At 42.2% G+C, this 13,937-nt stretch overlaps 1 protein-coding gene across 8 annotated transcripts in view; it reads right to left on the bottom strand.

Moving 5' to 3' along the window:
* The window catches only part of carmil3 (capping protein regulator and myosin 1 linker 3), a 97,187-nt gene extending 88,997 nt beyond the window's left edge, over positions 1 to 8,190 (bottom strand). For 4 of the 8 annotated variants that reach the window (XM_085139876.1, XM_085139879.1, XM_085139877.1 and 1 more), the window contains exons 1-2: positions 6,482 to 8,190; positions 2,627 to 2,721 (exon numbers count right to left, since the gene is read on the bottom strand). In XM_085139876.1, coding sequence (XP_084996002.1) covers positions 2,627 to 2,721; positions 6,482 to 6,539 — 153 coding nt within the window. In that variant the 5' untranslated portion in view covers positions 6,540 to 8,190. The remainder of the gene's footprint in view (positions 1 to 2,626; positions 2,722 to 6,481) is intronic. The other 4 variants (XM_085139880.1, XM_085139881.1, XM_085139882.1 and 1 more) reach the window with 2 other exon arrangements.
* Positions 8,191 to 13,937: the final 5,747 nt, after the last annotated feature.

Here is a 13,937-nt window from a genome sequence, read left to right as displayed (position 1 = left end):
AAGCGAATGGATGGATGGAATATAAATACTCACTTGGCACTAGAAGTCTCCAAGAGCAAGAAATGGCACGTGTGGCTAGGTTTTTGGGTTTTTTTGTAATTGCTTTGTTCAGTGTGGGTCCATTAAAGGGCAAATGATTTTCAGGTCTGAATGATTTATGCTCAATAAAGCTACTTTGAAAGTGATTGCTACCCATAAATCATTACATATTCTACTAATTTCATCACAAGCGGCCCTGCTGCGCACACATCCTCCACACCGGCAAACCCACAGAACACACGGGCACAATCGAATCATTAAACGCAGTAGCTCAAACTTGACCTCAAACCTCAGTTCTACAAGAGCCCCATGAGTGGGACCTCCACGCAACCGTGCAGCTTAAGTGGGAATAAGCACCCAAGTGTGTTCAGGGCTGTCAAACAGTGGCACTTTCAGCCAGTAATAGGCCCGTTATTAGGTGGGAGTGAAGAAACCGCAGAGTCAACAGAGGATAAAACAGAGCGACCGATCAGGGTAAATAAGTGGCGGAAGAGCCAAATCGGCAACTGGGGCATCATAACACATCAGAGATTCCTTCCCCCCCTCTCTCCTTCCTTCATTCCCTTTGCTCCATTGGCATGCTCTCCCCTCCTCTTCCAGCAACACCCGCCCACTCCTCCCTTCCCTCCTTCCATGTCTCTCTCCCCCACTCAGCCTTTGAAGATGCTTTGTTTTCAGAGTTGCCTCTAATCTTCAAATAGGGTGATCTAATAATGGCTGTAAGAGTGTGTGTGTGTGTATGAGAGCAAGTTTGGATGCACTGAGCAGTGCGAGTGTGCATTAATACCTCCTGCACATGTATGCAAAATGCGCACACATGAGTAAGTGTGCATGTGCGCATGTGTGTCTGAGCATAGCCAGAATCGTGCATGTTGATGCTCCCCAACTCAGTGCCCTCGGTGCTGTTTAGATGTCACGCTGGGCCTGTGTCTGTCTGAGATGGGTGGTGGGGGAGACAACCCTGTGTGTAAGTGTGTGTGTCACAGCATGATGGCTGGTACAGTCAACACACACAGACAGTTGGATACCAGCAGTCTCTGGAGGCAAAGAGGGGCACCAAAAAAAAAAAAAAAGACAGAGAGAGCAAATGTAGAACAAAGACTTGAACATAAAAGTAAATACAGAGTTGATGTTTTAAACTCTCTTCCTGTGAACCGAACAAACCAGGGGAATCAAGATGGAAGCTGTGCTTTTCTTTTCTTCTCCAGGACAAAATTCAAGCTCTGCATCTGACAGCAATCCTAGAATGCGCCACTTTCTGACCTCCATGTATGATACTTTCAAGCATGAATATTATGTGCATAATACCCAGAGAGACTGAAAAAAGTCAATTTACAAACTCTCTTGTCTATTCGCCCCTCTAACATCCAAATAAATGTATCCATTAGAGTGAAAAGATTGCCTTTTAGGAAGGGGGGAGACCTTGACAACGAGCTAAAACGAATACATATATAGCTGCATCCAACATCCTTTCCCTTGAAAGAATTTGGAGCAGTTGCAGAGGCAGCAGCAGCAGCCAAAGCCCATTTGGATAGTAAGAGAAAAAAAAAAACTCTCGTAAGGCAAAGACCTAATTGAATTGCTTCTGATGGAAAGAGAAGCTCAATACCCTTTTACAGGTTTGAGTAAAGATGGAGGGACGAGTGGAAGGGCATAAAAGTGGAGAGATGGAGAGAAAGCGAGAGGCGATCGGCGTGGCGGTGGAGGGGGGTGATGACAGGGAGGAGAATAATCAAGATGGACAGACAAGGAGGGAGGGAAGGAGGGAGGGAGGGAGGAGGGATGGGAAACAAAGAGAAGATGACAAAAATAGAGGGGGGTGTGGTAATGATGGAGATAGGTGGAGGCAAGGCAGAGACGGGGAAAAGAAATAATAGGAGGGACAGAAAACTGACAGAAGTCCTGGTTAATAGTTTGGATTCTCACATCAGCTCATTGTTGCCTTTAAAGGAGGAAACAAGCTCGCTCTTGGCAACACTGTATGAGTAACTGATCGGGCACCAATGTGCCTGACTAACTGACACTCTCTCAATAACAGCACTGGCCTTGGTTCCTTGAACACATCACAGACAACCTACACTCCCTCTGGCATGCAGTCCCACACAAACACACGAGGCTCCTTCAATAACAAAAAAAAAAACAAAGCAATAAACCAGGACCCTGTATGTACATAACATCAGGCTTCCACACATGCACACACCACACTCTCGCCCGCGGCATTAAGGCCATCCTGCCACATCTAATAAACTCTGAGGATGGATTCAGTGGGACACGGCATGGTGTCCACTTTGCTCTGCTTAGACAGCATCTGTCTTAAGCCTAATTTTCAACGCGTCTGTTGTGTGGCTCAGGAAGTACAATCTGCGACTTCTTACGGCCCTTTCAATTTGTTGCAATTAAGCTCTATTGATTTCCATTTTGACTTTAACGAGCCAGCGTCACTCTGTCGCACATTTAAAGCCTCGCACGGAAAGATTCTTTCATTTTATTAGCAGCTCTCTCGGGTCACCGGTGTGAAGAGAAGAATGGAGTGGGGGGAGGTGCTGGGGTGGAGCGCGGGTGGAGTGCGGGTGTCGGCGTCTCTCACCAGAATCCTGTCCTCTGACTTGCCGCTCCTCATGTCCTGCTTGACGGCTCGCACAAACTTAATGGCTTGTTTGTCCAGCACCTTTCTGATGCTCTCTGGAAAGAAAGCAGAAAGGGAAAGACAAGGGTAAAAAAAAGGAGCACTAATTACATAATGTAAACACATTACAGAAAAAAGGTTACAGTCCTGAGATGCTCTGAGAAATGCTTTGAAAAGCTTTCAAGAGGGTAAATCAGCCAATACCTTTTGATTAGCCTTGTCTCATGCTTTCTTGCTTTGTGGTAAATCTTTGCTCTGTCTTCACTGAGATATTTGAATGCTAATCAATAAACATATCAAACAAAAAACAAAAATAAATCGGTAAATTAGAACATAAAGCTTGATGAATAATGGAAAGAAAAAAACTGAATAAGAATGAGATGCACCAGTTTTCTTTCCAAATACTGATTCTGAGTATCCATTCAATATAAGGGCTCTTATTCTTCACTGTGTGAAATGCACTGATCGGGCCACTCCTGCGTATCAAAGTAACATGAGGGTGACAAAAGTCAGTGGGGACGCTTCAGCTGTTAAAATGCTGTTTAAAGGTTTAGAGTGAATACTAACTACTAGTAACTGATAAATAAAACAATACTGTGCACAAGAGGCTGCTGTCATACTCAGCCCAGAGGGGAAGTGGAATCACTAAACTGCAGTGACTCAAAGGCAACTTTTAATGTGAATTGTGATAATACAGCACCTCCTTAGTACAGCGCATCAGACTGAGGCACATCTTTGGAAGAAAATAAATATAGACTAAAGCAGCGGTCTCCAACCTTTTTTGCGCCACGGACCGGATTATGCCCGACAATATTTTCATGGACCGGCCTTTAAGGTGTCGCGGATAAATACAACAAAATAAAACTAGTACCGGTACCGAAAAAAAGAAAATTTATTCATAACACACGTGAAAAGACCCAGGAAAACCGAGTAAACGATAAAAACGATAACAAAATAACGCTGAAAACCAATAAAAACCCTGAAAACTATACATTTCACACCTGAGCCTTAACTCTCGCGGTCCGGTACCAAACGACTCACGGACCGGTACCGGTCCGAGGCCCAGGGGTTGGGGACCGCTGGACTAAAGTATATAATCAACCAGCAGTTATTTAAGTTGCTTTAGTCTGCAAGCCACTTTGCAACCCGCCACAAGCCCAACTCCTTTTTTTGTGCTGTATGTGTCTTGATCAGCGTCAATCAATTACTCAATCTCTTCTATGCAGAGGTGCTGCCGCTGTTGTTCCCGCCTCCTACTTTTCACGTTAGGCACATGGAAAGGCAGCGAGGTCCCAAACTACAGTCATGCCACACTATACATATATAAATTACTGCAGATGGCAATAATCTTCTTTTGACTACAGAGGTCTTGGCTGGAATGTGATTAAATCATGCTCCGTGCTAAACCTGCTTAATAAAGTTCAGTATCAGTGCTGATGCCAATTCAGCACATTGAAGCTTGATCCCTAATTAACCCTTCGATGTCCAAGCACCCCAGCTATCAGGTGGTGGGGGCTTAAAACCTTTTTCATGTGTTGGTTAAAGTATTTAGTTTTCTCCTCTTTGCCAAGTCTTGAAATAAAAAGTTTCAGAATCTAAAAACCAGCTGAAATATGTGGTCATCATCAGCAGATAATGCCTCGTTTGCCTCGTGTTAAGATTGAAGTCTTCGCATAAAAACGTGACATTTAAGCTGCTAATTTCACGGCAAATAAGTAAAAGAGGCTGATGAAGATCACGTGAGAGCTAAAACACTTCAAGTGATTTTGTCTAACAACTAAAAGTAAAGTGCATAGTACTTGTGCATTTATGAACAGGGTACTCTGGATATTTTTCAGCAACTGATGAGACAAACAAGCAGTCTTTACATGACACCTTGTTTGGGTTTTTCTTGTCCTCATTTTGATGTATTGTGATGAACATGACAGACTTTGGATTTAAGACACCAACAGGTGACATATTTTTGGAAATAGTCCCAGTGCTTCTTCTGTCTCAGAGCTTTTTAAAAGCTCTAAAGATGTAGTTATCAATCAAAAAATATGTTCATATCCCAGCTAAATCCCCACGACCATCACGTCTTGTGTCTGAGGTGGATTATTCCTTAAAAGACAGCCGCACAGGGGTGAACAGTCACAGAGAAAAGAAGACAGCTTCAAAGACGCCAACATGAGGACAGGCAGACACATATGCAACTCCTAGCTGAAGAGGACTCATAACTGGACTATTTTTAGCCTCAGAGAAGAAAAAAGCAGCCCAGCTCTCCTCAACGGAACCAAACACACAATTCAGAGCTGCGGTCTTTAGGGACTTCTACCCCACCATGCCAGGCAGGCGACCCTGTGAAGCTCACTGAACCGCACCAGAGGCCTCTGCCAATTACACCCCCCCCCCCCAACAACAACCAACACAATGAACGCTGCTATTCAAAATAACATCAGCCTATAGCCTCGGTCTGGAACCACGCACATATGCCTACAAGCTGTGATATGTTCACAGCACACATCTCAAATGGGGCCATCCGTGCTAATTATGCACTCATGGAGCCCAGCAGATGGAGATACAGCGAGTCATGCTGTGTCACGACGCTCCACTCACAGTCTCCCAACTTTCCCACTGTATCAACCACACACACGCACACACAATTCTCACGGTCCCCATCCGGCAACAACCATGAAGTTGGCTCTCACGCTTGACTGAGCAGCGGCAGATGCCAGCAGGATGAGACAGGGATGGGATTGAGAGGGGGGGGGGGGCACACTCAGGTAGATCGAAAGAAGGATCAGCTGAAGACAACCACAGAGTTATTGACATTAAGCTGGGTAAGACCCAATCGCTTAAACCTTTTAACGCACTATCCTGCACCCCTCCAAGGCCTGCCGGTGTGACCTCAGCATCTGTTCCCTAAAAACGGGGCAAGGTGGGGTGGAGATGAAAAACCAGCATGGGTCAGTCCTCCTTTCCACCATCAGTTCCCTCTAATATCCCCTGCCTTTTCTGGCAGTTTGATGGATGTGCTCACTCACCTTCCCCAAGCCTCAGGAACCCCATCTCCCCCACCCCTCCCCATCTGGTCCTCCACTGGCAGGTGTGTTAATGGCCTAATACCGCCTGCCTCTTACAACCAGGCCACACAGAAGGTGCTTGACCAGGTTGAGCTGGTAAACAGCGGGACTTAACTCCATCAGGATAATTAGCGGTGAGAGACACCCTTCATCAACACTCTACCATCCAAACATGGTGTGTTCGTGTGTCCTGTGCTGTCCGATCTCTTCAGCGTTAGACACAGGCTCAGGCTTCCAGCTGTACCTATGCTGCACGAAAAGCGCTTGCAGTCACACAATAACTCCCACGCACACACGTGCAGGGAGAAAAGAAAGCCATTAAAAAAAACTCCTAATGAATGCACAACAAAGCCACGACGCGCTCACACGCACCGCAGCACTTGAAAATAACTCTGACAGCACTACTGGACCCGTGCGCACGATAAATTTCACCGCGGATCTTTAAAACAAATCAATCCCAAAGTGAAGACTCCTGCACTGAGATTGCTAGGATTACAGTCCTCACAAGCCGGAACAGCCATTAACTGTGGTTTTGCCTTGGGGAGGCATATCCTGCGTTTCCCTGCGGCTATAACTCCTTTCAAATCAAACGCAGTGTAAAGAGGTTGTTTAAAGAGCAGCTGAGTAAAAGAAAACTACCGAGTACGCGTCCCGAGAGCTGCTCTCATCCATCCTCTCGCGTTCCCGGGAGTGCTCCAAGCGGTGTGAAAAACACACTTTTCCCCGAAAAAGTCATCCCGGGTCGGGAGCTCACCTGTGATTTCCCTGTTGACGTTGGCGAAGCCCGCCGCTGTAGTCTCCTTTGAGGCCATGGTGCGCTCCTCCCGCCTGTCCGGCCCCCTTCTCCTTCCTCTCCTCTCTCAGATGTCTCTTTAGGCAATCGCTGTCCACTTCTTCCCCCCCTTCTTCTTCTTCTTCTTCTTTTTCTTCTTTCAGCGCCTGCAGGTGCTCCGGGCGCAGCAACAGTCCGCACAGTGTGGTGAGAAGCGATGCCGCGGTGCGCAGTGGCAAACCCGAGGAGCGCCTCCGACTTCAGCACTCAGAGAAGAGAGAGAGAGAGAGAGAGAAAGGGAGGAGAGAGAGAGGTTTGAGATACTCTTTATCATCTTTAGGTCACCATCATTTGTTTGAAATAGCAGATGTACCATAAAAAAATACACAAAGGAAAGAATGCTATTGTTAAATTGCAGAGATTTTGGGTTTCCAGGCGTCCTAATAATTTACATGTTTTAGACTGTAATAACTACACTTTTCATATATTTTTAATTGTTTGATTCTTACATTCAAAGGTAATCACTTGCTGATAAATCATGATTTTGACTAGAAACAATAACAAAAGAAAACTTTCTAGTCAAATCTTCAAATGTCTTTGCTGGGAAACAAAGTGAGACGGTTTTGCCTTGTTTTAAGCGACAGAACCTTTGATGTGCTGTTTAGACAAAATTACTATTACAGGAATTTAGATTTGATCATTTGATTGGAAAGAAATACCATATAGAAAACTGAGTGTGGAAACAATGGGGGTGGGTTTTCAGGCTTAAATACAACCCTGAGCTCGCATGAAAAGTGGCGCTGTAAAGGAGTTCCTATATATTTTGGCAAAACAAGTATGCACTCCTATGTACTCTATACATAAGGAGGAGTCCTAATAGTGAAAAAAAAAACCGTTTTAGCATCAAATCATGCATAAAATATCTAAAGCTAAAGTGTTCATTGTGCAGAATCATATGTATTATGATAATGGGTCAGGTATGGATTCGTGAATTGTATAAACCTTATCTGTTAAATATTGTAGCAGGAAATTATTTTAATTATAGTACTGGTTATTTATATACAGTGTAATGTATAAGTAAATATAAAAATCTTCAGAAGAATACATAAGAAAGTAGCCTAATACAGTCAAAGTACATTTAAAATTGACTTCGGTAAAGTACTTAAATAAATGTTAGCATACATTTAACCACCATGTGTAGCTATATGCTCTTGTAATAGCCAATCACTGTAGAAAACAGTCTACAGTAATTGGTAATAGCATATATTAGCAACTGCAAGCTACTGTGAAATTAACTAGTCCATTGGCAGTAGTTGAGGGAGGAGGGAGCTTTGTTTTCATTCTACTAAAAACTAAAAACTTTTTTTTAACATATATCAAAAATATTTTCAAAGTTGAACTCTTTCAAAACGTTTCCGGCCATAATTTTCATCAGCTTCTTAGCATGCTCACCAAATCAACTAGCTAGCCTTAGCTACAAATAATAATTCAGAACTTTTCCTAGCCACTACTTTAGCCTAATAATTTACACGTTTTACACTGCAATAACTACAGTGTTTCATATATTTTTGATCTGCCGATTATTAATTCATTCAAATGGTAATCACTTGTTAATGAATCATGATTTAGTTTTCATATAAGCCTATAAATACTAGCCTATACAATAATTTCCAAAAAGCTCCTTAGCATGCTCATCAAATTAACTAGCTAGCTTTAGCTATAAATAATAATAAAATAATTATATATATATATATATATATATATATATATATATATATATATATATATAAAATTCTGTACATCCTTGCTAGCTGCTGTTGTTAATACTGTAAGTAAATTATATTCACATTTAGCTACAATAACACAACCTCTTTTTTTACCCTAATGAGGCTCCTAAGTTGCCTGCTATTTACACCATTTGTATGAACTGAGTTAAGAGCTGGTGGTATGTTCAGCTGCATCAGTAGTTAATGTTAGGTGGATAATTTAGTTACACACAGCTCTATAGAGGAAAAATCTGGAGCATCTGTGTCCGACCTTAATGCATGTTTAACTCACAGTGCTTTTCAAGAGTGCCAGGATCTTTGGTTGGCTGCTTGCTGTGCTCCTTAGATATTTACAAGTAGCCTAGCTAATTTTGTTTCTCTGGCAGTTTGAAAGCCCACTGCTCTGGTTAGGTGAGGCAAACTCTACTAATGTTATGAAAAGTGATATTAAAAAAAACTTTCATATAGTCGCTATGAAAATACAAATTAGAAAACTTTTCAATATGGATTTAAATATTTTGATAGTATATTTACATTACATATTTATATGCTGCTCCCTGTTTAATACCCTCAATTTGTATTGTATGTATTTTTGATTCCAATAAAAATCTATTTAATTTTTAAAAATCCTGATTAAAACTATACATCCCTTTTAAGAAATAAAGCATTAAGATGAAAGTCAGATAAGAAAAACCTTTGTTTCTCTCAGAAGCAATAGCACTGTAAATTACAAACTAAACAAGTTTGAAATGAGATAAGAAATGAAAAAGTAAGAAACACATTCCGTAATCAAACTTGTTTAAATGTGATAACTGTCAAAGTCACAACATCTGCTCTAGTAGATGATCCTGCTCATGAGGACCCTGAATCCTCCTGCAGGATTTAAGGCTTCCATGTGTCAAACCATTCATATGGGCTCTTGTATTCCCCTGTGTCCGACAGTAAGTAATTATTTATTTGAAGAATTTTTAAACTATAGCTCTTCTCAGAAGAGAAACGGTTTTGTGATGTCATGAGCAGAAAGCTGATATGATGCGTCTGATAAATGTGTCTTCGTGGCAATATGTCTGTAACAACGTGAGGACATCGGGGGGAATAGAGCCATATATCAAACAGTTTCATTCAGTGGCTTTCTCCTCAGAGCTGCGAGACCACCGCTCACAGCTGTGATAGGATTTGGGAAGGAGGATTGTGAGGCCAGGTTGCAGCTCAAGCTGTAAGTAACAATGACATATGATTCACCCTCTCATCTGAACGGCTGCTACTTGTCAATGTCATCGCTTATGCAACGCAGTTAGGCTGCTTTTTTCTTAGATGCAGCCTAAATTAGACAAAAATTTTGAGCTTGTTGTCTCTTTTTAATATAACAAACGTGTTTCATAAAGATACAAATTAGTGGGATGTGGAGGGTGCAGCTGTCGCCAAATTTCCTAAAATTGGCCCTCCAGGGACATAAAACAAAAGTGCGCAGTCTGGTTTATGCATACATGCTTCGGTTTATATTCAGGGCTCTGTATGAGAGGCCTTTGTGTCTGCATCTCATGGATACTCTTCTTTGATGAAAGAAGACCCAATGGGGGGGCATTATGCTGGAGAGAGAGAAATAGAGGGAGAGAGGGAATTGGTGGGGGCGTTAAAGGAGAAAGGTGGCGTGTATAGGACTTGAATAAGAGGTTTAAAATCTGGGGCCTGTAGCTGTCTCCAGGTTTCATTGGGTTAAAAACTTCAGCACTGTTCAAAGATGCACTTGAAAGGGCGATCCATTATTTATTCATCAATGCAGCATCTCGTGGATAGAAGTCGAGATGCTCAATATGCTCTCAATTACTTGTCTGTCGAGGTACGGTATGTACGTGAATCTGCTTACATAAAACAATGCGGGAATAAAAAAAGCTTTTTACAAAGGTGCAGCAGAGTATTTCAAGCAGACAAGTGTCATGAGGGGGAAAAAAGACACCCATTCAGTGACATCTGTTTATACTCAGACATTTGGTTGTCATTTGGCAGAGAATAACAACAGAATACAGCACAACATCTGTGCTGAGAAAAAGTGAGACACATCACAGCAGCAGTTGGAGGAATAGCAAGGAGAGGAGGAAAGTGTGTAACACACTGGAAACCGCATCCACTCTAATAGTGACTAGATGTAAAGCGTAGTCCCTGCTTTCTTTGCTCATGTTAGTGATGAGTCAAAATGATGCTTTAAAGCAGGGTTTCCATCCATTCCCAATCTCCACCTCGGGCTGAGTTGTCCTCAGCGTGTAGTATTCCCTGGTAGAGCTCTGAAGTTGTGCAGCAGAGCTGTGATACACTGCCCTCATCTGGTTGGATGCAGTAAACATCCAGCCCTAGCCCACCTCTCCACCCCCCCCTCCCCCCCCCACCCAACAAATGGGAATTTCCATTTCATGTTAGCAGAGGGCAAACTGCTGTGTCACGTACCGGCATATTCGACCACTGCAAGGCCATGTCATAAACTTTACACTTATATTATATCACAGCGGAGGAAGGATCGAACAGATCCTTTACTGAAGGGGTCACATAACAGCAGCATGTCATAGGATTCTGCAGCGAGGCCAGATGAGAAATTTTGCTGGAGGTGAACAAAAAGAAATTCTAAAGTCACAGCAAAGCATGGGAGTATCACCGTTCTCTGCATTGTGCTTCCAAATGAAACAGAATATGTGGGTCAGTTGTGGTTAGGAGAGGGATCAACACAATCTCTGAAAAGGTGGGACAGGGCCTTGTTTACACTGCGGAGCATCTCCTGTTTTTTCTTAAACATCTGGGAACTGAGGAGACCACTTTCTGGATTTTTGGGAGAGGAATGTTTGTCTGATATAAGATTCTAGCTACTCAACAGTCCTGGGCCTTATTGGTTGTATATATATATATATTTATTTTAAATGATTAATTTATTTGTTTGCTTTGTGATGGGCCAAATGTATTCAGTAGGTGAAATGTATGGACCACAAGTGGGTCAGTTCAGCACCCAGCCTCTTCTACTTTGTAGCTGCAGTATGCAGATTGGCATCGTCTTGCTGAAATATGCAAGACCTTGCTTGAAAATGCCATATCTGAGAGCATATGTTGATCTCTTTGAGTATTGATGATGGCTTTCCAGATGTGCAAGCTGCCATATGTACTAAGGTACTGCCATACCATCAGAGATGCAGGCTTTTAAACTGAGCCATGATAACAAGCTGGATGGTCCCACTGTGAATGATGTGCAGTCCATATTTTCCAAAAGGAATTTCATATTTTGATTTGTCGGACAACACAGAAGTTTTCCACTTTGCCATCTAGTACTGATTCTGAGCCGTGTCCCTTGCACACAGAGATTTCTCTGCATGCATTATACCCTAGATGAACATTTATTTAGTCTTTGCTGCGGAACATTATTCTGAAATTGTTAAAATGTTTCAATGCAGTCTTTTCAAGATTGGTGAACTTCCGCCTGTTTTCACTTCTAAGAGGTTTGACTCTCTAAGACGCTCTTTTTTTTACCCAGTCATGATGCCGACCCGTTACAGGTTAACTTAATTATCTGCAAAATGTGCCTGCAGCTGTTTCTTTTCAGTAACACTTACTTTTCTTGCCTTTTGTAGCCCTCGTCCCAACTTTTGTGAGACACGTTGTTTGCATCAAATTCAAAATGACCTTTTCTTAAAATATTAAAATGGCTCACTTTAAACATGAGTAATTACATTTTACACTTTTTGGAATTGGGTTGGTAAATAAAGTAGGAGGGGGGGTGCTTAAAACTATTCAAGAGAAGAAAATCGCTGACTAGGGCGCAACTGTCAATTTATGTTTAATTTAATATATCTCCCAGCATACTGGGAGATATCAGTTAGGGAAAACTCATCTCAAAAGGGCCCTTGTTTTTTTTGTTTTGTTTTTTTAAGTAGTATTATTATATAAAATATGAATTTGAAAATCACATGAGGTTCAGATAGGAAAGACTTGCCATGACACAATTTCATTTAGAGCGTTTTGGTACAGACTTTGGATAACAACATTAGGACAAAGTGAATCATTAGTACTCTTCCAGTTCTGATTTGTGGAGATGAGATGGCAGGATGCCCGTGAGTGTAGGTGTCGATTTCAGGGGAAATCATGAATACCGCTTCATAGGAATAAGTCTTTTTTTTTTAACTTCCAAAATATAAACACAAACTCATACTGGTTTGTGGTAAATGTAATTACCGTAACCATAGAGGAACTGGAAGAAAAATGGAGCTTATTCAAAGAAAATGATATCTGTCCTTGTTTTCGTGAAGCCCCAGTTATATAAAATGTCACAAACAGCTCACCGTCCAGACAAGGAAAGAAGGCTGTGCAGACATTTCAGAATATAAATAAATCCACCAATGTTTTTTTGTGAAATAAAACGTACACTGGAGAGCTGTGGATCAGGAACACAATCCACAAGTATTCACTCAGTCATCCAAATGATTGAATTCAAGTGTTCCCATCACTTCCGTGGCCACATGTGTATAAAATCAAGCACCTATGCATCCAGACTGCTTCTACAAACATTTGTGAAAGAATGGGTGGCTCAGTTAATTCTAGTGCAACAAGTTTAGTTGTGAAATTTCCTCACTGCTAAATATTCTACAGTCAACTGTTAAGGGTATACCAAAGTGCAAGCGATTGGTAACAACTGTAGCTCCGCCGCAAAGTTGTAGGCTGTGTAAAATCACGGCATGGGGTCAGCGTATGCCTAGGTGCATAGTGCACAGAGGTCACCAACTTTCTGCAGAGTCAATCGCTACAGACCTCAATTCAATTCAATTCAATTCAATTTTATTTATATAGCGCCAAATCACAACAAAAGTCGCCTCAAGGCGCTTCATAGATACAGAGAAAAACCCAACAATCATATGACCCCCTATGAGCAAGCACTTTGGCGACAGTGGGAAGGAAAAACTCCCTTTTAACAGGAAGAAACCTCCGGCAGAACCAGGCTCAGGGAGGGGCGGCCATCTGCTGCGACCGGTTGGGGTGAGAGAAGGAAGACAGGATAAAAGACATGCTGTGGAAGAGAGACAGAGGTTAATAACAGATATGATTCAATGCAGAGAGGTCTGTTAATACATAGTGAGCGAGAAAGGTGACTGGAAAGGAAAAACTCAATGCATCATGGGAATCCCCCGGCAGCCTACGTCTATTGCAGCATAACTAAGGGAGGATTCAGGGCTCCTGGTCCAGCCCTAACTATATGCTTTAGCAAAAAGGAAAGTTTTAAGCCTAATCTTAAAAGTAGAGATAGTGTCTGTCGCCCGAATCCAAACTGGAAGCTGGTTCCACAGAAGAGGGGCCTGAAAACTGAAGGCTCTCCCTCCCATTCTACTTTTAAATACTCTGGGAACAACAAGTAGGCCTGCAGAGCGAGAGCGAAGTGCTCTAATAGGGTGATATGGTACTACAAGGTCATTAAGATAAGATGGGGCCTGATTATTTAAGACCTTGTATGTGAGGAGCAGGATTTTGAATTCAATTCTGGATTTAACAGGAAGCCAATGAAGGGAAGCCAAAACAGGAGAAATATGCTCTCTCTTTCTAGTCCCTGTCAGTACTCTTGCTGCAGCATTTTGGATTAGCTGAAGGCTTTTCAGTGAGTTTTTTGGACATCCTGATAATAATGAATTGCAGTAGTCCAGCCTGGA

This window comes from Neolamprologus multifasciatus, chromosome 18, assembly GCF_963576455.1.
Source record: "Neolamprologus multifasciatus chromosome 18, fNeoMul1.2, whole genome shotgun sequence".
Lineage (NCBI taxonomy): Eukaryota > Metazoa > Chordata > Actinopteri > Cichliformes > Cichlidae > Neolamprologus > Neolamprologus multifasciatus.
Note: the sequence above shows the minus strand (reverse complement) of the source record. Positions and strands in the feature narration are given on the sequence as shown.